We start from the raw sequence: 23501 nt of genomic DNA on the forward strand, positions 1-23501 counted from the left end.
AGTGAAAGACCTATATGACAAGAACTTCAATTCTCTGAAGAAAGAAATTTGAGAAGATGTAAGAAGATGGAAAGATCTCCCATGCTCATGGATTGGCAGGATTAATACCATAAAAATGTCCATCTTGTCAAAAGGAATCTGCAGATTCAATGCAATCCCCATCAAAATTCCAACTCAATTCTTCACAGAGTTGGAAAGAGCAATTTGCAAATTCATCTGGAATAACCAATACTCCAGGATAGTGAAAACTATTCTCAGCAATAAAAGAACTTCTGGTAAAATAACCATCCCTGACCGTAAGAGCAATTATAAAAACTGCATAGTATTGGTACAGTGACAGGCAGGTAGATCAATGGAATAAAATTGAAGATGCAGAAATGAACCCACATACCTATGGTCACTTGATCTTTGACAAAGGAGCTAAAACCATACAGTAGAAAAAAGATAGCATTTTCATGATATAGTTCTGGCTCAACTGGCAGTTAGCATGTAGAAGAATGCAAATTGATCCATTCCTATCTCCCTGTACAAGGCTCAAGTCCAAGTGGATCAAGGACCTCCACATAAAACCAGATACACAGAAACTAATAGAAAAGAAAGTGGGGAAGAGCCTTGAGCACATGGACAAAGGGGAAAATTTAATGAACAGAACTCCAATAGCTTATGCTCTAAGATCAAGAACTGACAAATGGGACCTCTTAAAATTGCAATCTTTCTATAAAGCAAAGTACACTGTCAGTGTAGGACAAAACAGCAAACCAACAGATTGGGAAAAGATCTTTACCAACCCTACATCCCATAGAGGGCTAGTATTCAATATATTCAAGGAACTCAGACTCCAGAGAACCAAATAACCCTTTTTAAAAATGGAGTACAGAGATAAACAAGGAATTCTCAACTGATGAATACATAATGTCTGAGAAGCACCTAAAGAAATGTTTAACATCCTTAGTCATCAGGGCAATGCAAATCAAAACAACCCTGAGATTCCACCTCACACCAGACAGAATGTCTAAGATCAGAAACTGAGGTAACAGTAGATATTCAAGAGGTTGTGCAGAAAGAGGAACACTCCTTCATTGCTGGTGGGATTGCAAGCTGGTACAACCACTCTTGAAATTAGTTTGGCAGTTCCTCAGGTAATTGAACATAGTACTACCTAAGGACACTGCAGTACCACTCCTGGACATATACCCAGAAGATGCTCCAACATGTAATAAGGATATATGCTCCACTATGTTCCTAGCAGCCTTATTTATAATAGCCAGAAGCTGGAAAGAACTCAAATGTCCCTCAACAGAGTAATGGATACAGAAAATATGGTACATTTACGCAATGGAGTACTACTCAGCTATTAAAAACAATGAATTTATGAAATTCTTAGGGAAATGGATGTATCTGGTGAATATCATCCTGAGTGAGGTAACCCAATCACAAAAGAACACATATGGTATGCACTCACTGATAAGTAGATAGCAGTGCAGAAGTTCAAAATACCCTAGCTACAATCCACAAACCACAAGAAACTCAATAAGAAGTAAGATCAAGAAGATTGAAAGTGGAATCTTCGAAGGGGGAACAAAATACCCATGGAAGGAGTTGCAGAGACAAACTATGGAGCAGAGACTGAAGGAAAGATAATCCAGAGAATGCCCCACCTGGGAATCCTTCCCATAAACAATCACCAAATCCAGACATTATTTTAGATGTCAGCAAGTGCTGGCTGACAGGAGCCTGATATAGCTGTCTCCTGAGAGGCTCTCCCAGTGCCTGACTAATACAGAAGTAGAGGCTCACAGCCATCCATTGGACTGAGCACAGGGTCCCCAATGAAGTAGCTAGAGAAAGGACCCAAAGAGCTGAAGGGTTTGCAGCCTCTTAGGAAGAACAACAATAGGAACTAACCAGTATCCTCAGAATTCTCAGGGACTAAACTACCAAACAAAGAGTATACATGGTGTGACTCATGGCTCCAGCTGCATATGTAGCAGAGGATGGCCTGGTTGGTCATGAATGGGATGAGAGGCCTTTGGCTCTGTGAAGGCTCTATGCTCCAATGTTGGGCAATTCCCAGGCCAGGAAGCTGGAGAGAGTGGGTTGGTGAGCGGGGGAGGGGAAAAAGGGAAGGAGTAGGGTTTTTTTTTTTTTTTGGAAGGGAAACCAAGAAAGGGGATATCATTTGAAATGTAAATAAAGAAAATATCTAATAAAATGGTTTTTTATTCTAAGAATATTTTAATATATAGATTTAGAAACCATATTTGAAATCTTCATACATTATTTCTTTGCCTATATATTATCCAAGTTTTATTATGACCCTGAATGGTTTCTCTAAATTATCATTTCTCCCTAAATTAATATGTACTTTTCCTAAAATTTTAATGTATTATCTTTTTAACAAGATATATATTTTATGAAAATATATACCAAGCTAATTTTCCTCAGTAGTATTGATAATGAACTTCATATCTACTTACCATGGATGAAAAATAGCTAGTGACAGTGATAAAATTATGTATGTGGAGATAGAGAGAAGAAGATGGAGGGAGAAAGGGAGAGAGAGACAGGGAGACAGAGAGACAGAGAGACAGAGGGAGAGAGTGTTTGGACATGTTGCTGACAGTTTCACAAAATTTACACCTGGCTCATGATATTTTTGTGAGTTTCTTATGGCAACCAGCTTCTTATAGACTTTTGACCATTAATTTGTTCATCTTTTGAAACTATGATTAAACCTGAGAAGAGATTTTATGATTCTGTTGTTTCCTTTTCCACTTATATCTAACAATATTGTTATCATTTTTGCTTTTCAATCAGCCACAAGCTCGGACATATACATTCGCATGCAGCCCCCTAATATCAGAGGTGTGATGTTGGAGTGTCATTCAGGAGGTTGGTTCCCACAGCCTCATATGGAATGGAGAGACAACAAGGGAAGTGTCATTCCAGCTACATCAAAAGCCCATTCACAGGATGAAAACAAATTGTTCAACATGTCCATTACCCTTCTTATTGAAGCCAGCTCCCACAGAAGTGTCACTTGCTATTTTCAAAACCTTCTAACTCACCAGGAAGAAAGCATAAGTATTTTCCTATCAGGTAAAACATGTGTCAGTTCTACAATAAGAGTCATTGTCACATTTACTTGTTATTAGCTTCTTCCTTGACTTGGTTTCTAAAGTCTTACTTTCTGTAAATCTTACTCACCATTTAGATTGTTGTGTCTTAGTTTCTTTGGTGTATTTATTTTCCCACTTTATATCCTTGGCTATTATAGTTTATATTTCTGTCATTTTGATAAAACATAATGATCATAAACAAATTTGGGTGGGAGAAGAGTCTATTTGGATTAGACTGTTACATCATAGTTCATCACCAAGGGAAGCCAAAGCAGGAGCTCAAAGTAGGAACTTGGAGGTAGAAAGTCAAGTAGAGACCTCAGAGGAACATTGCTCACTGGATTTTTCTCCATGGGTTTCTCAGCTTGCTTTTTGAAATAACTCAGGATCACTTGCCCAAGGGTGGCACCACATACCTCCTAGTGGCCTGGGCCCTACCACAGCAATCATCAGTCAAGAAAATGCTCATCATACAGGGTCAAAGGCCAATCTGGTAAAGGCAATTCAGCAATTCAGGTTTTTTTTTCCTAGAAAACTCTTGTATTTGTCAAGTCAACAAAACTAACTGGTATACAGACTTTAAAAGTTACAAGGCAAAACTTTCAAGATCTCATTCTCTTCTGATTCTCCTCTAGCTCATGGCTTTAAGAATCATTAGAATTCTAAGGATTAGTCACACTATAATTTCCCTGTTCTGTTCTCATCTGCAAACTCAAAAGTCAATCCAAACATCTAATAGTTATCATAAAATAAGCATATCAAGAAATTATTTGTAGTTAATCCCAAGCTAGCATAATGTTCATGCTTTGTGGTAGAATTTCATACTTTCAGTTTCTCATAACCAAATCATTAAAGTCATACTTGACTTCCATTTTTTTATCATATTCACATATACAGAGATAATGCTAGGCCTAACTTTAATCTATATCCAGAGTTTGTTGTTACTGGAGTCCCAAGACAGATGTATGAGTCAGGTTTCCAGATGCTGGTGGTACCAATGATTTATATTTAGTGACATATTGAAAAGGAATTTTAATCTAGCAAAATGGCTGCTCTGGAAAGAGCTTACATCCAAAGACCTTCTAGATATGTATGATCTGAATGAAATAACATACATTTAATCCCTCTAGCTAGAATATAGACACACACAGCATAAATACCAAACGATGGAGGTAAAGTTGCTTTGTAGACAGTAGTAGTAGCCATGTTTGAAATAGAGTACTAATTCAGGGGAGACCAAAATGATACGTCAGAGAAAAATTTGAGAGAATAAGTCAGAGATAGCATATTCCCAACTCTCATGAGAAGAGACATTAAAGAGTGGTGACTTAAAGTGTAGCACATAGGAAAAGAATAAGTTCTATTGAACTCATGCAGTTCCATTCAGTATCATTCAGTATCTGCAGTCAGTGCAATTGAGTTCATAGAATTCCGAGGGAGTTTCTTAAAGGAGAGAAATTCAGTGAGAAACTGAGAGAAGCCATTTTCAGTCAATCAACATGTAGGGGAGTCTTATGCTAGAACATCTGAATTAAACCAGAAAGCCAGAATTAAGAAACAAATGAACAAATATGAGAAAGGGTGAGCTTATTCAACAGTAAGCCTCCAAGATGACAGTTACATCAGATAAATAAAATACATATCCCAAAAGAAAATTCAGTATAAAACCTGTTGATAAAACTAGAAACAAAAATTTAACTTCACTTTGTTTATTCTGATAAAACAAGTCTAAAGATATTCTCCAAGTGAAAATATAGGCCTTAATATTATATACACACTTCTTGAGTTCTTCATATATTTTAGATATTACCCCTTCATCTGATATAGGATTGGTAAAGATCTTTTCCCAATCTGTGGATTGCTGTTTGGTCCTATTGACAGTGTCCTTGGCTTATAGAAACTTTTCAATTTTATGAGGTGCCATTTGTCAATTGTTAATCTTAGAGCATGAGACATTGACATTCTGTTCAGGAAATTTCCCCCTGTGCCAATGTGTTTAGGATTCTTTCCTATCTTCTCTTCTATTAGATGCAGCATATCCAGTTTTATGTGCAGCTCCTTGACCCACGTGGATTTGAGTTTTGAATCAGGAGATAAGAATGGGTCAATTTGCAATTTTTCCACTTGCTGATTGCCAGTTGAACCAGCACCATTTGTTGAAGATGCTGCCTTTTTTTCCACTGGATGGTTTTGGCTTCTTTGTCAAAGATCAAGTCACCATAGGTGTGTGGGTTCGTTTCTGGGTCTTTAGTTCTATTCCATTGATCTACTTACCTGTCTCTGTACCAATACCTTGTGGTTTTTGTCACTATGCTCTGTAGTATAGCTTGAGGTCAGGGATGGTGATTCCCACAGAAGTTCCTTTATTGTTAAGAATGGTTTTTGCTATCCTGGGTTTTTTGTTATTCCAGATAAATTTGAGAATTGTTCTTTCTATCTCTGTGAAGAATTGAGTTGTAACTTTGATAGGGATTGCATTGAATCTACAGATTATATTTAGTAAGCTGGACTTTTTTACTATGTTAATCCTGCTAATCCATGAGCATGGGAGATCTTTCCATCTTCTGAAATTTTGTTCAGTATCTTTCTTCAGAGACTTGATATTCTTGTCATACAGATCTTTCACTTGCTTGGTTAGAGTAACACCAAGATATTTTACATTATTTGTGACTATTGTGAAGGGTGTTGTTTCCCTAATTTCTTTCTCAGCCCATTTATCCTTCGAGTAGAGGAAAGCTACTGATTTGTTTGATTTATTTTTATATCCAGCCACTTTGTTGAAATTGTTTATCAGCTGTAGGAGTTCTCTTAAGGAATTTTTCTTTGCATCAGTTAGGTACACTCTCATATCATCTGCAAATTGTGTTATCGTCTATTCTTCCTTTCCAATTTGTATCCCTTTGATCTTGTTTTGTTGCCTAATTGCTCTGGCTAGAACTTTGAGTACAACATTGACTAGATAGGGGGCAAGTATGCAGCCTATCCTTGTCCCTGATTTTAGTGAAATTTCTTCAAGTTCTCTCCCTTTAGTTTGATGTTAGCTGTTGGTTTGCTTTATATTGCTTTTATTATGTTGAGGTATGAACTTTGAATTCATGATCTCTCCAATACTTTTAACATTAAGGGCTGTTGTATTTTGTCAGAGGGTTTTTCAGTATCTAATGAGATGATCATTTATAGTTTTTTCATTGAGTTTGTTTATATAGTAGGTTACATTGATTGATTTCCTTATATTGAACCATTCTTGCATCCCAGAGATGAAGCCTACTTGATCATGGTGAATGTCCTCAGGGGGTGGGGGGAGGTGATAGGGTATTTCTGGGAGGGAAACTGGGAAGGGGATAAAATTTAAAATATAAATAAATAAAATATAAATAAATAAATAAATAAAATTAAAAATAAGAAAAGTGAAAATATGGATTCAAGAGATTAATTCAATTTTTCAGCTAAATAAAAATATGTAGTATAGATTGAACTGAAGAATATGCATATAGATAATTAAATAAGTTGTTAGAGGAAATATTTTTAATAAATTCAAGATATTTAAGTAACTGTTTAAAGATATATAGATACGAATAAACAAAAGCTAGAGTTAAGAGGCTTTTGTACAGCACACTGTATCTTCTTCATACCAAGCACTTTCCTACATATGAGGGTCAGAGATCACTCTGTGCTTGGTGTAAACCTGCAATCATGGGAATTATGAAATCCAGCAATTCAGAAACAAGGAGCCAGAGTAACAATGTCCTTAGGTTAATAACTAGATTCTCCTTCCTCATCACTTACTATCTTTTGATTGTTATCTAAGTCTCAATTGTGTCTATGACTGTATCATGACTTAGAAATAGCACCCTAACTCTTTTGTTTGTGATCTAGTTAATGATGGTATATCCTGAACCTAAAGATAGGGTGACTTACTGAAAATATCATCTGTGTTAAATACGCTGAAATTGCTCCATATTTAGATATAGTTAAACATTTTTTTTTTTATCTTTGACCCTGTTACTTTCATGGGTTTCACCTTCTAATGTTCTCCTTCTCTATCTCATCTACTTAAACATCTAAATAAATGTAATCTATCTTCCAATTTTTCCTCTAGCTGTCTTTTTACAGCATATTGCAAGTTTAATTAACTTTCCTTATCTCTTTCGATTCCATATTCAAATTTCACTTTCTAACAAGTATTACCTCGAGAACCTGAAGCATATATCCCACCTGTATTCATGCACCTGGGAATGTCGTTTCCTTATCCTTTTAACTCATTTTCCTTTTTTTATTAATTCTTTAATTTTATATATTATGCAACTGTAATGCTGTGCTTTTTTTATATCTGTTTCCTTTTCTAAATATAAATCCTCTGTGATATTATATACTAATTTATCAAAGTTCTTCAAGTACTGGATGCCTCAATATAATTAAACAAACAAAAGTTGATACTTTAAAGGAATTAATAAAACCAAAATGATGTATTGTAAGTATAAATCAGTATTGTTATGTAGCTGTAAAATTATCCAGCTACTTTCTAGAAGAGACTAAAAACAAACAAACAAACAAACAAACAAAAAACATTAAAGCCACAGATTTGGCTGAAAGATATGTTTGTGTGCATATGCCTGTACATAATCCATTGCACACACATATATATATATATATATAAATGAGAAAAGAAAAAACTAATGTATGTGTTAATGTATTTTCAATTGCATTGAGTTAAATAAACATGCATTTTATGGTGTAGTGTTTTTGTTGATTATTTATGGGCTCTAAAGAATATGTTTAAAGTAATTGTTATTAACACAAATGTTAAAGATTATAGTTTTAGGAAACATTAAGGCATATGTTCCATTCACTGAACATAACGAAGAGTCAAGTAGGATGACGTAGAAAAGATCACAATCAAATTTAATTATGTAGGAATTTGTTACTGACTCACTAGCTGGTAAGCTGACCAAATTCCAGTTTGAGCTCACTGGGTTACCAGGCCTGATAGTTTATCAGGGAATGGAAATAATTCCTGGGAATTATATGTATGAATGTAACAGTTAAATACAGCTTTATTCCACAACAAACAAATATTTAAAATGATGTAAGAGATTTCTGGGTAGTCTGAAAACAATCTCCTGATAGTCATAATAACTTGTTTTTAGATAGTGTAGAATTTTTATCTTGGAAGAAAGATGTTGTGGTGTATTTTAAACCCTATTTACCAAATCAATCAGTTCACAACTCATTTAATTTGTATACATGTTACTCACCTAGATTGGGCAGATCTACTACTACACTACTCTATTCCCATCTATTAGATCCCATATGACTTGCAATTTCTCCAAGCCATGTGCTTCAGCTCCATCTTCCTTCCACCTCATCCTCCTCTGTCCATTGTCCTCTCCAGTCTCCTCCCCCATTTCCTCTCTCCCCTTCTCCCTCAAACTTTTCGGCTCCACCTTTCCTCCTGCTGCCCAATCATTGGCCTTAGTCTTTCTTTGAAGATTTAAGGTGGGGAGAAGGTTCACAAGGCACCTGTATATGTGATTTGCTCCTCATCTGCAGTGCTTTCCAGCAGAGGAGAAGTAGCCTCAGAATACAAGACCAAGGCTATTCACAACAGAAAGATATAAAAATTTATATGAAGATCATCTAAGGAAAACTTATACAAACCATAATATCCAGATATATTCAGAATCTGTATCCCTAGATTAGATGAGCACATTAAATTTAGCCAGTGCACATATAGTGATACTTCAGACATGAGTACTACAGCACTGAGTTGGAGTGACTTTATAATTACACTTGGAAGCCTACATCTGAGCATTAAGAAAGATTTAGATCATGATAACCTCAAAAGAGTTGAAAAGCCCCTTCCATTCCACCCAGGAAGCTTATGAGTTAGGATAGATGATGGGAAGAGATGAGAGGCATGACATTCATGTACTTTTGTATTAGCACCACAATAAATCTTACCTGTTTTATGTCTCTGTTACTGTCTCATTCTTTATTTTACCCATTAAAACTGCCTCTCCATACTTGCCTAGGCCTGATGCTCTAGTATGGTAGGTTCTTAAATTATAACAAGCTTCAAACAAGTCACCATTCCTAACTAGGTGTGTCCAAGGCAATTTTTCTCAGTAAAAAGATTTATGATTCACTATTTCAGGTGAACTGTTTTCATGGAAATGTATTTGGATAATGATTCTGACTACAATAGGATTTATGCTAATTGTCTTCTTCATGACTTATTGTGTTCAGCAACATCTAGTACATGGTAAGTAGGTTTGAATGTGGGGAGCACAAGTGGAAGAAGAGGAAGTTGCTAATGCTATTCAATCATTACTTCCCTAGCTAGGTTTTTCATGAAGTTCAAAACTCTTGGGTCACATGTTAAGTATGTCCTTATGAATTTTTTTTCCTACATGCTCAGCTTTTGCTGATGGAGCTTCTGACAATGCTGTTTACAAAAGCTGGCATTGCCATTACTTCAACCAAGTTGAAGCTACTTTTACCTATGGTGATTAGAGAGCAGTAAAATATGATTTGGGTATTTCATCCCCCTTGCTGGAGTAAGACCTTTAGAAATGTAGTGATTTATCTTTGAATTATAAAGGATAAAGTAAGTAATCTGTCACTCAGGATATATTGTAAGCAATCCCAAATAAGGTCACTGGTTGACTAATAGAGACTTAGATAGAATCATTGATTCTTCTTCTTGAGTATAAAGTTGAAGTGAGTAAATTACTTCTTTGTTAATTTTTGTTTTGTTTTTTGTTTATTTTGTTTTGTCTAACCAGAAAAAGTTGGGGAAGAGTGGTTACCTACACTACACAATTGCTGTGATAAAAACAACATAGAGAAATTATTGAGCTTTTTATAGAGATAGGTAGTTAACCCCTACCAGTGTATATGATATATGTTTTGTCCCTGCAAGTAAGTATACAAGAAGTAAAGATTTTTATTCATCATCTTTCAATATACAGATATGGATAACAAAGAAAAGAGGTTTTGGTGTTGTTTCAGAGCTGATCAGAACCACAGAGCAAACTGCAGTGGTAGGTACAACAAGCTAAATATTACCCTGTTCCTCCATAGGTCAAAGCCAGGTAAGCAGAACAATATGACACAGCCTGGAGGACATAGTAGCATCCCAGACTGTGGAAGCCAGATAAATTATAGAATATGATTGAATTGTAGATGGCTACATAAGTCATCCTTCATATTCATGCACTTGTACCAATATGGATTTTTATAATCATATAATTGATATAAAGAATGATCTCTTTTAATGCAGTATTTATTCTTGTCCATGTTTCTATATTAGTATTCTTTCACCCCTACAAAACCATTGACTCTTGCTTGAAGTGGATAGTAGTGAGTATTCAAAGATCCTGTCCACCTGATGAAAAATATAGTTCCCTATGTAAGGCTAACTCATAAGTGTTTTATAGATTTGAAAGTATGTGTGAAAACAATTAGGGAGTGTTTGTCAAGACAACATGTGTAAGTAAAAACCAACAAGAAAGACACTGCAAGATCCAAATGGATGTTAGATGAAATCCTTAATGAATGGGGGCACTAACTCTCTAGAAAAATCTTTGAGGCTAAGGAAGTCCCAAGATCACAAACCACTATTTCTGCTGCTGTGGCTTATGCCAAAATGAGATGATAAAAGCACATTGCTAAATACATTGCACTGTTTGGCTACATAATATGAAAAAAAAACAGGATAGGAAAAAACTGGAAGTTCCCTCCCTGAGTGCTGGCTTTGATAGTGCCAGAAGATGCAATATAGATTACTTTTGTTTAGATAAACAGTTTTAGAGTGCCCAACATATCACATTTAAAACACTTATGTTTCTATCCATAGAGCAGTACTTCTGCTACTAGAATGTAGAGGGAAATCTGACTTTTTCGATCTCTGTGGAGTCCATGCTCCTGAACAAAAGTGACTTATGTTATAACATAGTGACTCAATTCTTAGATACAAAGTTAAAGTAGTATAGAAATACACAACTCTCTCCAAAGTTCAAAAATGTCTTGAAAATGAATCAAAGGAATATAAGAACTGGATGAAAGGGTAGAGCATTCTGTAGTTCTTTCCTTTAAATAGAAATATTCCTTCCTAAAGAGTGAAGGAAGACTCAGACATTTAGGAAGCTAAGGAAACTTCAAGGGATCAGGAAGACATTCAACTTAGATATCTCATGATTCTCATTCTCAGTATAGTTTATAAAATCAGTAAAAATACTTCTGAGGAAAAGATTATTTCAGTGGAAGTTGCATATTGAGCACAGAACTCCAAGAAAGCAATTTTCATGATTCTACATTTACACTGGGAAATATCCTTTAGTTATAAATTTATCCTTGAGTCATGCATGTTTTTCCAGGTAACCCCAAGAAACCTATTTGTCCATAAAACTGAACTTGGGTGGAATAATTTTTTTTGTTCTATTGTAGATGTTGTATCTGGGATCATTTGTTCATATCTTCCCATGACAAAATAAACAGCGATGTCTGCCAAAAACCTAAAATTAGAACTTTGATGTATTTAGTGTTACTAGTACTGGGTTGATAATCCCAAAAACTCCAAGTCAGTATATAACAGATAATTTTACATCCAGATTTATTGAGGCACATAGCCAACCAACTGTGAGATCAGTTTTAATGTTTGTAAACATAGGAGTACATAAAAACATATAAGAATGTGATATATATTGATGGTGAAGTTTTATTCAGCTATCAAGAATATTGTCATTTGTTAAGCATAAAATAAATGTAACCAGGTAATTAATATTTTAACTGATAAACTCAGAAATACAAATACCCCCATTTTCTTCATTTGTGGATGGAAGAGTTTAAATAGATACAAAAAAAACAGTTAAAATATTTATGATGTTAATGCTAAAATAACATTCTCCAGGAAGTTAAGGGATGAGGAAGTAAATAAGAATTTTTTGTTGGGTAGCAATATAGCTAGCAATTAATGTATATCTGAATGAAAGTATGTTAAATAAACTCATCACTATATGTGATGATATGTGGGGATGAACATATGCCAACAAAATTAGTATTCTCAAACTCATGAATATTTTTGCCATTATTCTATCTTTCTAGAACACATTCAGACCCTCTAGATTTCCTCTAGTGAAGGAAGTATGGCCACTCCCTAATGATCTGGAAATGAACGTTTCTGCACTTCTCTGAATTTTCTGGGTTTCCTCTTTTACATTTCTAACTCTTCTGAACACTGCCATATCACTGAAACAGCTGCTATTTCCAGCCTCTGCTGTGGGGTGTAGTGTGGGTTAACACTTTTGAAAACCACAATTTCATGACTTTCTACATGCTAGGTTATACCCTGTAAAAATAAACTTTCCAGAACTGTTCTTTTTATTGACATTATCCAAGATTTTACATAATTATTTGCAATTAAGAGACAGACACACACATAAACACACATGCACAAGCACATGAATGTGTACACACTCAAAACCCAGTGAAATTATCTCCTTACACAAAAACACACCTTTTAATACTTCCCCCAAAATTCCAAGTGAAGACCAATAAATATGAGCCTATAAGGGCCATTTTCCTTCAAACAACCAAAGTGCCTAAAATTTTCTACCAGAAGGATGCAAACTACCTATGGCAGTAAATTCTCACATTATGTGAATTAGGGTCTATTAGGCAGTTTAGAGGTCTTCAGAACTATCCTCATTTCTGTGTCTTTAAAACCAAGAAAAAATAATAAATAAGACATGACTCTGTCTCTTAATCTTAATAATGCCTACTCAATGACAAATGAATTGGAATAGAGGAAGCATTAGCTACTTTCCCCTGGGCTGGCTTAATCTCAATCCCTAATGTGCAACACCTTAAAAACATATATCCCGTTTATTCCCATCCTCTTATATTCTCACACTAAATCTTTCCTTCTCCTATGAATATAAAAACAACAGCATGAAAAAGTAGCCCTTACATTTGTACACTGGTAATGTACTCTACACACACACACACACACACACACACACACATGTACATGCCAACACACGCGATCTTGATTTCTTGATGTATTTTTCCAATGTAGAGTACTTCCTTGATACAAATATCACAATATCACATGATTATAACACTATTTTTTTCTGTAGGTAGATTCTCTGAGGCAATATGTCATTGGTTAAAGGCTGCAATAGTACTCATGATTTCAGTGTTTGCAGTTACAGGAGTCATGCTCATTTTACATCTAAAACAAAGAGGTATGTATGAAACAGGAAGATTCCATCCTGTTAAAATATTCTCCCAATTGCCCAATAAGACATTTAGTAAAAGAAGAATGATTGTTTCTTGAACTTCAGGGTCAATAAGCCATTAGAACATAGCCACAAGACCTAGATTTGAGAGCCCCAAATTTTATAAGCTTAATAGTATATTTAGCTAATTATTCTGTTCTGAAAGATTTTTTTCAAATTCATAGTGTTCTCACAAATTCACATTCATCATTACCTAATAAATTGTTCTGAATGTGTTATACATTTAATGTGAAAGAAATAATAGTTCATACATTAAACTTCTTATCATTTTACATATTATTTAGGTGCATAGGTTTTTTTTTTTTTGCCATTATGTCTATTGCCTGTGGAAGTCAGAAGATGGTATTAGATTTCTCAAAACCCTTCTTAGCTCTCAGGTGGATTATGAGTCCTCTAAAAGAGCAGACAGAGGAGATCAGGTGCGTTCAAGGTGGTATGGCCATAGATAACATACTGTAGCTCCCAGTGTCTAAACCACCAACCATGGAATACCCTTATAGGGGCCCATGGCTCCAGCCATATATGTAGCAGAGGATTGCTTTTTTGGGTATCAATGGGAGAAGAGGCCCTTGGTCCCATGAAGGCTCAATGCCCTAGTGTAGGGGAATGCGTGGCTAGGGGTACACGCTCATAGAAGCAGGAGGAGGGGGGATGAGATAAGAGGTTTCTGGGGGATGGGAAAGGGGATAAGACTTGAAATCTAAATAAATTAAATATCCAATAAATTTTTTTTAAAGAATAAAAAAGGATTGCATTTGCCACCGTGTAAAGAAAAAAAAAAGTGCAGTCAGTATTCTCAATTGCTGAGTCATCTCTCTAGCTCCAATATCTTGAAAGTTTAAAGTCCAGACCAAACCTTTAAAAATCTCAACACTAAAAGATGAAGAACTCCTTGAGCTGCAACTCTAGTAGAGGAACTTTTTGGAGTTAACAGATGTTGGTGTTAGATGGTGGAGGGGGGATCAGTTTTTGTTGGTAGGTTGCCTATACCTCAGTTTATGACCTGATACCTTACAAATAGGCCACATAAAAGAGCTCATTGGTTTACTAGTAACCAACCAACCAACCAAACAAACAAACAAACAAGGATATGAATTTGGGAGGGAGATAAGTTGAAGAACTCAGAGGATGTTGAAGTTGGGGCGGGAGGGGATAATCAGCATAGATTTTATCAAATATGAACTTTTGTAAAGCCAAAGAGTAAAGAATGCTTAGAATTGGTATTGGGATGAGAAGCTGAGAAGGGTTCGGGGTGGAGGAAAAACTGCTAATCAGAATATATGATAAAATTATGCTCAATTAAAATGAACTTTCAAAAATAAATTCAAAATAAATAAATTCACAAAAGCAAAATTATCTTAAATAATAATTGTCAAAGTTAAATAGTTTAATTGAGTAATGATTCAGATATAACTTTTAAAACAAATCTTTATTGTGAAAAGATATTTTTAAAATCAAATATTTATTTTAGTATTTGATGCAAAGCAAATGACATTATTCTCAAAATTACCTACTTTTTGAACAAAATTTGTCTGATTTCATGCTGTTCATAGACAGATGGAATCATTCTTTTCATCTTTGAGGCAGTAATCAAAATGAAAAATTTAAAAAAGTAACATTTGAAATGTCCTGTCCTTCCTTCTATCCTTCAGGTCTTATGGAAATTATTTATGAATGCACAAAACAATTAGATGAAGTAATCCTATATACTGTAGAGGTTCTCTAATTATGAGTTATGACCATTGCACCACACATATTTCCCAGGACTCATGGACTAAGATATCACTAAGTACCAAAATTACTGTTATGAAGTAAAAACAAAAATAAATTTTTGACTAAGTGTTTCTAAACCATCTGAAATATGTTTTTTTTTCTCTTGTTGGTCATGCCACATGAATTGAGAACTGCTGCACTATTGTAAGCCAGAGCTACATCCCCAATTATACTGCAGAATCACAAGGCTGAATTGAACATTTTAGAGAAGTTTTTCATTCATTTCCTCCTGTGAAATGAGCATACCAACAGCCTTAAAACAAATGGGAGTTAGTTGCAAATTGGACCATATCCCATCTGCATAAATAAATTTTAGAGCTTTATACTCAGTAGAACAATCCAGTCATAAAAAGACATGATGTGATTTTACTTATATAAGGCCCTTGTATACCCCAGGCCATATATATAGACAGTAGAATGGAAATTTGCAACAGCTAGAGGTAAGAAAAGAGGTGGAATTTTTACATGATGGATACAGAATTTAATTTACAGAGATGGTTGGTTATGGGAGTTGTATAATATGAATGTATTTAATGCCACAAACTATAAATTAGAAAATGGCTACTGTGGTACTTTAATATCAAATAGCTTTGTCATAGAACTAATAAACTAATAAAAATAATATTTTCTCCTTTACAATGGGCCTGCTATACACATGAAAACTAAAGTTATAGGCTAGAAAAGAAAAGATTTACAAACACATTGACAAACAGAAGAAATCTAGAATATTTTATTTCTCCTTTTACAAGACAACTGGGAAAACCATCACTTACTTTCCATGCTGTTTTGATTTTGTTTGTAGAATTATAGACTCTGATGGTTTAGAACATCTGATTTTTATTGGCCATGATGCTTCTGTGAACCCAGGCCTACAATTACCAATTCTAGATGGTATGTTCCATTCTTCTGAGAGTATGTCCCAAAAACTGAAGCTTCTGGATAACATGATCATTCTATTTTTTTTTTGTTGTTGTTGTTGGGGATATAACATACCATGTGCTTATGATTCACTATCCCACCAAAATATCCCCAAATATCCATTTCTTCATGCACTTGCCAAAACTTACCAGTTTATTTACTCTTTACGTCAAACAGCAATAGACTTTAAGCTTTGTGGGGAGTCTTACAGGAGAGAATTCCATCTCTTTGGCTTACTAGTGACTCCATCACTGAATAAAGCAGTAGCTGGTGGCCAGTGGGTATAGTTGAGTTTCTGAACATGATAATACAAAATATGGTACCTCAACAGATTTAGCACTCATAACTGAATTATAAGAGTATTAGTGAGAGTCCTTTACACCCTATCTCTACTCTCCTTTCTCCTTATCCCATTTTCTCACAAGGCAGGTCAAATCTAGAATTCCTCATTTCCAAATTGGATCAGGAACCTAGTTCTGATCCAGTTCTCATTCCTGTATACTCTGCTTTAAACACCAGAACTTTGTTTAATAAGAGCTGGAAAGGCAGAAATTCTTTTTTCTTCTTTTGGCAGTGAATAATAAGAACTCTTTATATGAGAAAAAACCTGTCCCACATCACGCAAAATAAAAGAAAAGCCCCAAACAAACCAAACTGGCAGGCCTTGTTGTATCTGTTCTTCAGTCCAATCATATTTTTTCTCAGCTATCCACTATTTATCAAAAAGAAACATAAAAATGGCTAACTCATCCAGAGTACAGGGTCTTTCTTCTAAAGGGTGCTTTGTCATAAAAACATTGATGACACATATGTTATTCATAGGCTATTCTTTACATCTTTATATAATTGGATATTCTTTATATCCTATGAGTCTATCTCTTTCAGTTTCATTTCAGATCTAGACACATACTTGAGAAGGGACCAAGTAACTATTCCTCACCTGAAGTTTTTCAGAAAAACGTACTGAATGAATGTCTGTGCCCTTCATTGGAGGGCACATTTGTGGGTGGATGGGAGGTATCAAACTTTTTTCTTCAGAAACATCTATACTGTCAAATGAGTGTGTCTTGAGCAGACACCCTTGGTGAGAGAGGGAATATTACAGATGGGGGTTGGGGAAGATGTATAGTAGTAAGAATGAGAAGACAGAAAGGAAAAATGAAGATGGAGAGAGAATGTTTCACAGGAAGACTTCTTCCATTTCAGAGATGTTGATCATCTAAGAATATTATGTTTAACTATACTCTACATGACCAGACTTCTCAAGGAGCCTCAGTATAAAATAAAACAAATAAATACATAACATACTTATGTGATCTTCAGACCAACTAGTAAGAGAAAGAATCATGTTGTTTGAGGAGAATGGGTACCTTTCTCTTATATCCTCTTAGGCTTGACACAAACAGGCTCATCTCCAAAATTAAGTATGCCAAGTTTCTTCTCTATTGTTCTTATACATGTAGGAAGTATGGGGCAACAGGAACCTGAAAAGCAGGCTTCCTTCAATGTGCAATCTTCAGTTTCTGTATTGTCTGCCACTAACCTGAGTCTTCCTCTTTTCTCAGTTCCAGTTTCAGATCAACATTTTGAATTGGACACTTTGTGGCTTGAAGATATTAGTGTGATCTTGTGTGTGCTGATAGTGTTTATCATCAAGATCATTTCATTTATTTATTCCAGATTGGAAGGTAAGTATGATGGCAATGGTGGCAACTCAGAAAACTAATGCACAGATGTCTAGAAGGTGACCATTTTGGTTCTTTTGCACAAGTAATTATAAGAAAAACTAAGTGAAGAACTGTGTTGAATAATGGCTAGTAGATTTTAACTTCTATTTTGGGTATATTGGGTGGATGTCTCTTAGATTAATGACTCTCCCAGATCTTACTGTACAATAATGTAACACTCATCTGTAGGTAGGCAATTACTTAATCTACACATCCTGGAAAGCCTCTGTATATGGAGCTTTTTGAAAGAACTTTCTGATATTTTTTTTTTTTTAAAAATGACCAATGACAGTTTAGACTAAAAATTTAAGGGCTACAAACATTAAATTAAGTTTTTTAGATCAAACTGTACATCTGTTACATATGTATGGAGTTACTTAGGGCCATCCTATTTATATTCTTTGGTTGGTGATTCAGTCTCTGAGAGACCCAAAGATCCAGGTTAGTTGGCTTTGTTGGTCTTTCTGTTGGGTTCCTATTGCTTCAGGACTATAATTCTACCTCCCATTCTTCCATAAGAGTCCCTGAGCTCCATCTTCTGGCTGTCAGTGTCTCCATCTGTCTGAGTTACTGCTGGGTGGAGCCTCTCATACGACAACCATGCTAGACTCCTATCTGTAAGCATAGCAAGAGTACTATTAATAGTGCCAGGGAATGGTGCTTGCCCATAGGATGGGTATCAAATGGGCCCAGGCATTGGTTGACAATTCTTTCAGTCTCTGCTCCATCCCTGACCTTGCATTTCTTATAGATAGGATAAATTTGGGGTTGAAAGTTTTGTGGGTGTGTTGGTGTCTCTATCACTTCAGTAGGGTTCCTACCTGACTACAAGAGGTGGCCTCTTCAGGATTGATATCCCCAATGCTGTGAGTCATAGCTAAAGTCACCTCCAAAGATAAAGCCATCATGGACACAAGTTAATAAATGTTTCAGTTCTGGCCTTTAGGAGTATTTACATGATTTCAAAAGATAAAACTATGATAGTTTTATTTCCAATTTTTCAAGGTTCTTTTCTTGTGCCTATTTATTTCAGTCAATCCATACCACTAACTTCTTCCAGACTGTACTTACTTGGTTAATGTATAGAACCTATCTTCATAGAAAATGTCTGTTGTACATAGCAAGAATTTTGATGTGATTATGTCATAGGTTTTGTTTTACACATGGGACACATTATTTCCAGGAATTTTTTTTCCAAATTGAGCTGTTCTTCCACGTGCATGAAATAAGTAAGCTACCTAGTATCAAACAAAAATTAATCCAAGTCAGTTTTACTCAGTGATGTTGAACCAAACCACCTTATCTCATACAAATCAACAGCCTTCTGGCCTGGATGTTAGTAGAGACCCCTCACATCAGGTACCAAATGTGAGGGCCTAGACTCTCAGAGGAGATAAGAAATTCCCATTAAATAAAAGCAGTGAGTAGGAGTTAGTTCCTCTCACCCAAGGGATCACAACCATAAGTAAGAGAGTAAAATAAACATAGTTTCTACTCAGTTCTTTGAGCCAAGCATTTTATACAGTTATTGAAATGTCTGTTAAGATTCAGAAGAGCAAAATTAACAGAGCAATATTTCTGCACTTTTGTACAAGTTGCTGTTAAATTCAATCATAAGTTTCCTAAACAAGGAACAGTTGTTGTTGATAATTGAAAGCAAAATTGAGTTAATTTGAAGAGAACCCATAAAAGGCAAGATAAAATTCCTGTCAATTATTTTGCAAGCTGGAGTACAGTAATGTATTGATTGGATCTTTTCAGAAGAATTATTTTAAAAGAGAGATAGAGAAAAAATTATCTTGCAGACATATCTTGGCAAATCTTGGTAGCTTGGCCCTTTCTCCTAACAGTTCAGGTCTAGACAGATCAACATCTGTTGTAATACTTGAGTTCTAGGGAATGGTGGGTGGGGCTACATAGCCTACACTTGAGTTTCAGGGCTCAGCTGACCCAGTGCTTAGCTTTGTATTTTTCTACACAGCATGAACTTTGCAGAATAGATTGATCAAAGGTCCCTTTATAGAAAAATGTTGAAACATAGTTTACTTCCATTACAGAAATAATTGCAACTAGGAAATATAGACCTTCAGTTAGTTATTGAAATTTTCTCATTTTTGTAATTCTTAAAGATAATGTTTTGCCTTATTACATTATTTAAGGGACATAAATACTTCTATGGAACTAATGGGGAAAATCTGAAAAGGCTCTCTGCTCCTATTATGACTCTTCATGGACATTACATTATTATACTTGAATTAAAAAACTATTGATTCTCTATTTCTTTACATCTTGTTGGTAAAGAATATTTTTCATTCTCTATTCACTCTTTAAGTAATCAATGGCCAATGACATATCAGTAGAAAGTTTTACCATAGAAGAAGGAAAATAGTACAAGTACCTGTCAATATTATATACATAAAATATTTAAACTAGCACTGAATGAATTTCTTGCAGTATTGGTATTCTCCTCTCCTAGTTGTTTAATCAATATTTAAATAAGTGCTTAACTTTTTTTGGTAAGTAAACTAAAAGAGAAAATTTCAATATAGCTCAAGATTAAATACAAAAGCTATCACCTTACAATTATTTCAGTTTTATTACTACTCAAAAAGCCAAATTCTTCATTATCATCTGAGCTTAAAACTTTACAGACAGTATTCCCTATTATTTAGAAAAAATTTGGTTCATGCCAATTATCTGCATTCTTATTTGCTTATCATTATTGAGGATTTGGCTCAACTTTTTAAGTTGCTTTCTGGAGACTCTGATTAAAAGTCCATTAGAACAACACTAAAGCAGAGCATATTTTTAGCTTATTCTATAATGTATTGGACAGATTGAAAAGTGCTGATTTACTGTACCAGCTGAGTATTTACTTTCATGCTTTCATAAAAAAATGACCCAATTGGTTTTTTTCTTCAGTTTTTTATGGGACAATATCTTAGGTATTTTTGAATATCCTTTTTCTTAGAAGGAAATATTCTGGAGCTCAAATTAAATTTCCTTAAACTTTAAAAATTCTAAATATCATATAAATGACTTAGACTTAGGATCCATCTCAAGGGGATGTCCCAGGGCCTGACACTATTGCTGGGGCTATGGAGCAGTCACAAAAAAAAGGATCTAGAATGGCCGAAGTCCAGAAAAACCAACAAGCAGCTGAAAGAGTCATAGGCAGATAGTTGCTCCTAAAAATGGAAAAAAGCAGCTGACCCTTGTTTAATTTGGAAGAAACCAAAAGAAACTGAGGAGGAAGGTGATCTTTGAGAGGGCTAGCTATCTCAATTAATCTGGACGCTGGAGATCTCTCAAATACTGGACCACCAAACAGGCAGCATACACCAGCTGATATGAGGTCACCAACACACATACATCAGAGGACTTCTGGGTCTCTGTTCATTCAGAGATGATGCACCTAACCCTTAAGAGACTGGAGACTCCAGGAAGTTTAGAGGTCAGGTGGCATGGGGGGGATAGGGGCATCCACGTGGAGATAGGGGGTGGGAAGGAGGTATGGAATATTGAGCAGTAGGAAGATGGACTGGGGGGAATAAAATATGGAGTGATAAATAAATAAATAAATAAATAAATAAATAAATAAATAAAATTGATGACCATTGTGAATTAAGATGGTTTAGTTAGTTAGTTTGTTTATTTATTTATTTATTTATTTATTTATTTATTTATTTATTTTAGTTTTGTGCTTTCCCTATCTCTGACAAGAAAAAGTAATATGCCGGCAAAAGAGAAAGTTAGAGGAGACTAATGAGAGCCTATTCTATATTGAATACATAATTTACAAAAGATTTCAAGATTCTAGCGCATAATTAATGGGTGGTTCTCACATAATATCTAGAAATGTGGCTGACTATATCTAGGAATTTCTCTACTGTCAGGTGTGTAGAGACCTTGCTTGGAATGTACTTGAGGCATGTATAGTGCCACTTCCCTACTAATCAGCTGTATAGTATTGCCCCAGGCATAATATGGGGTACTGGAGGCTCAAGGAGAATACCATGGTGTCACATGTGAAACTTAACTTTGCCAAATAGTTCTTTATGTATTACTTTTCCAATGCTCCCATGGTCCTGCTTGTACTAACACATGCTCTAAAACATTTTAGAGTATTCAAAATTCTACTCGTGTAACTGAAACCCCTTACATTTCATAGGATCAAGTTATGGTGGAATGGTACCATCAAACACTTAGAAACATGAAGGAGCTAGAGAAAGGACACAAGGAGCTGAAGAGTTTGCAGCCCCTTAGGAGGAACAGCAATATGAACTAACTAGTACACTCAGAGCCCCAGGGACTAAACCATCAACCAGAGTACACATGGTGGGACTCATGGCCCCAGCTGCATAAGTAGCAGCTGACAGTCTAGTCGGTCATCAATGGGAGGAGAGGCCCTTGGTCCTGTGAATGTTCTATGTCTTAGTGTAGGGGAATACCAGGCCCAGGAAGCAGGAGAGGGTGGGTTGGTGAGTAGGGGGAGGGTGGAGGGAATAGGGTTTTTTTTCCCCCAGAGGGAAAACTGGAAAAGGAGATATCATGTGAAATGTAAATAAAGATAATATCTAATAAAAATAAATTAAAAAATAAAAATATGTATGAATGCCTGTGAGCCTGAATGCTGGAGGCTTTCCATGGAGATCTCTGGCCTGGCTTGGTGCAAGAGTTCTAAGGAAGAGAATGGAGGAAGCACAGGCATAGCTGTCTCTGCTTCTGTCTTCCAGGCTGCTCCATTTCTCCATGCCACCCTGTACTGAGTCAAGTTGGGCTGGGCCTCTTTCCAACTGCTACAGCTCTTAGAACAAAAGGCTCAGATGAGGGAGTAGATCTTTCACGACTTTTACATCTCTGGATATATTTATATACAGTTTTGGGGGGTCATTAAGACTTTGACAGTAGTTATCTCTCATTGGTTTGGGCTGAGAATCTTTATTTGCATGTAAGAGGGCTTCACCAATATTATACACCACTCCTTCTGGGGCCCTTGTTGGGGGTTGGGGCTGAAACCTGAGCCAAGGTCCCAGGAGCTACCACTGAACTCCTGCCTTCCCTTGTGAACAAGATTGCTCTGCTCATTGGGTGCTCCAGAGTTCCAGGCCAGTAGCTCAACTAGACTCACGTTACCAGAACAGCCCACTGCCCCACAAATGCCCACGTAAATCACTACATTCTATTTTGTATTTAGCTATGTTAATTTTAATTGTTTTTGCTTTAAAGGATAACATATTTTCTGCAGCTCAAAAGCATTTTTCCTAAAGGATACACATCCTTAAGTTAAAAGGACAGATCTAAAAATTAACCAATAGAAAGGGTATACTCTTTTGGAAATATCAAGGTAAGGTTATACTTTTGTCTTTCCAGAAGTCCCGAATGGATCCTTCTTCAATGGATCCAACCAGAGAAACATTCCAGAGACCACCATACAATCATATGAATGTAGACAACAAGCTCATGTAGAAGAGATGCTTTAAGAAGAGGAAGCTGATAACTTGGGGGAGACATTAAGATTTAAACTCATTAAGCCAAGACCTTGGAGAAACAATTTGGACCCAATAAAATGACTTTCCCTTTTCCTTTGTCCTCTGTTAACTCTTCTTCTTCTTCTTCTTCTTCTTCTTCTTCTTCTTCTTCTTCTTCTTCTTCTTCTTCTT

At 35.6% G+C, this 23501-nt stretch overlaps 1 protein-coding gene across 2 annotated transcripts in view; it reads left to right on the forward strand.

Moving 5' to 3' along the window:
* Window positions 1–23495, forward strand: part of LOC116096418 (selection and upkeep of intraepithelial T-cells protein 2-like) — a 37817-nt gene extending 14322 nt beyond the window's left edge. The window contains exons 4-9 of one of the 2 annotated variants that reach the window (XM_031378218.1): window positions 2818–3099; window positions 9274–9381; window positions 10091–10162; window positions 13259–13366; window positions 17677–17799; window positions 23212–23495. In XM_031378218.1, coding sequence (XP_031234078.1) covers window positions 2818–3099; window positions 9274–9381; window positions 10091–10162; window positions 13259–13366; window positions 17677–17799; window positions 23212–23321 — 803 coding nt within the window. In that variant the 3' untranslated portion in view covers window positions 23322–23495. The remainder of the gene's footprint in view (window positions 1–2817; window positions 3100–9273; window positions 9382–10090; window positions 10163–13258; window positions 13367–17676; window positions 17800–23211) is intronic. The other variant, XM_031378219.1, reaches the window with a different exon arrangement.
* Window positions 23496–23501: the final 6 nt, after the last annotated feature.

The sequence above is a fragment of the Mastomys coucha genome, unplaced genomic scaffold, assembly GCF_008632895.1.
Source record: "Mastomys coucha isolate ucsf_1 unplaced genomic scaffold, UCSF_Mcou_1 pScaffold18, whole genome shotgun sequence".
NCBI classification, from domain to species: Eukaryota; Metazoa; Chordata; class Mammalia; order Rodentia; family Muridae; genus Mastomys; species Mastomys coucha.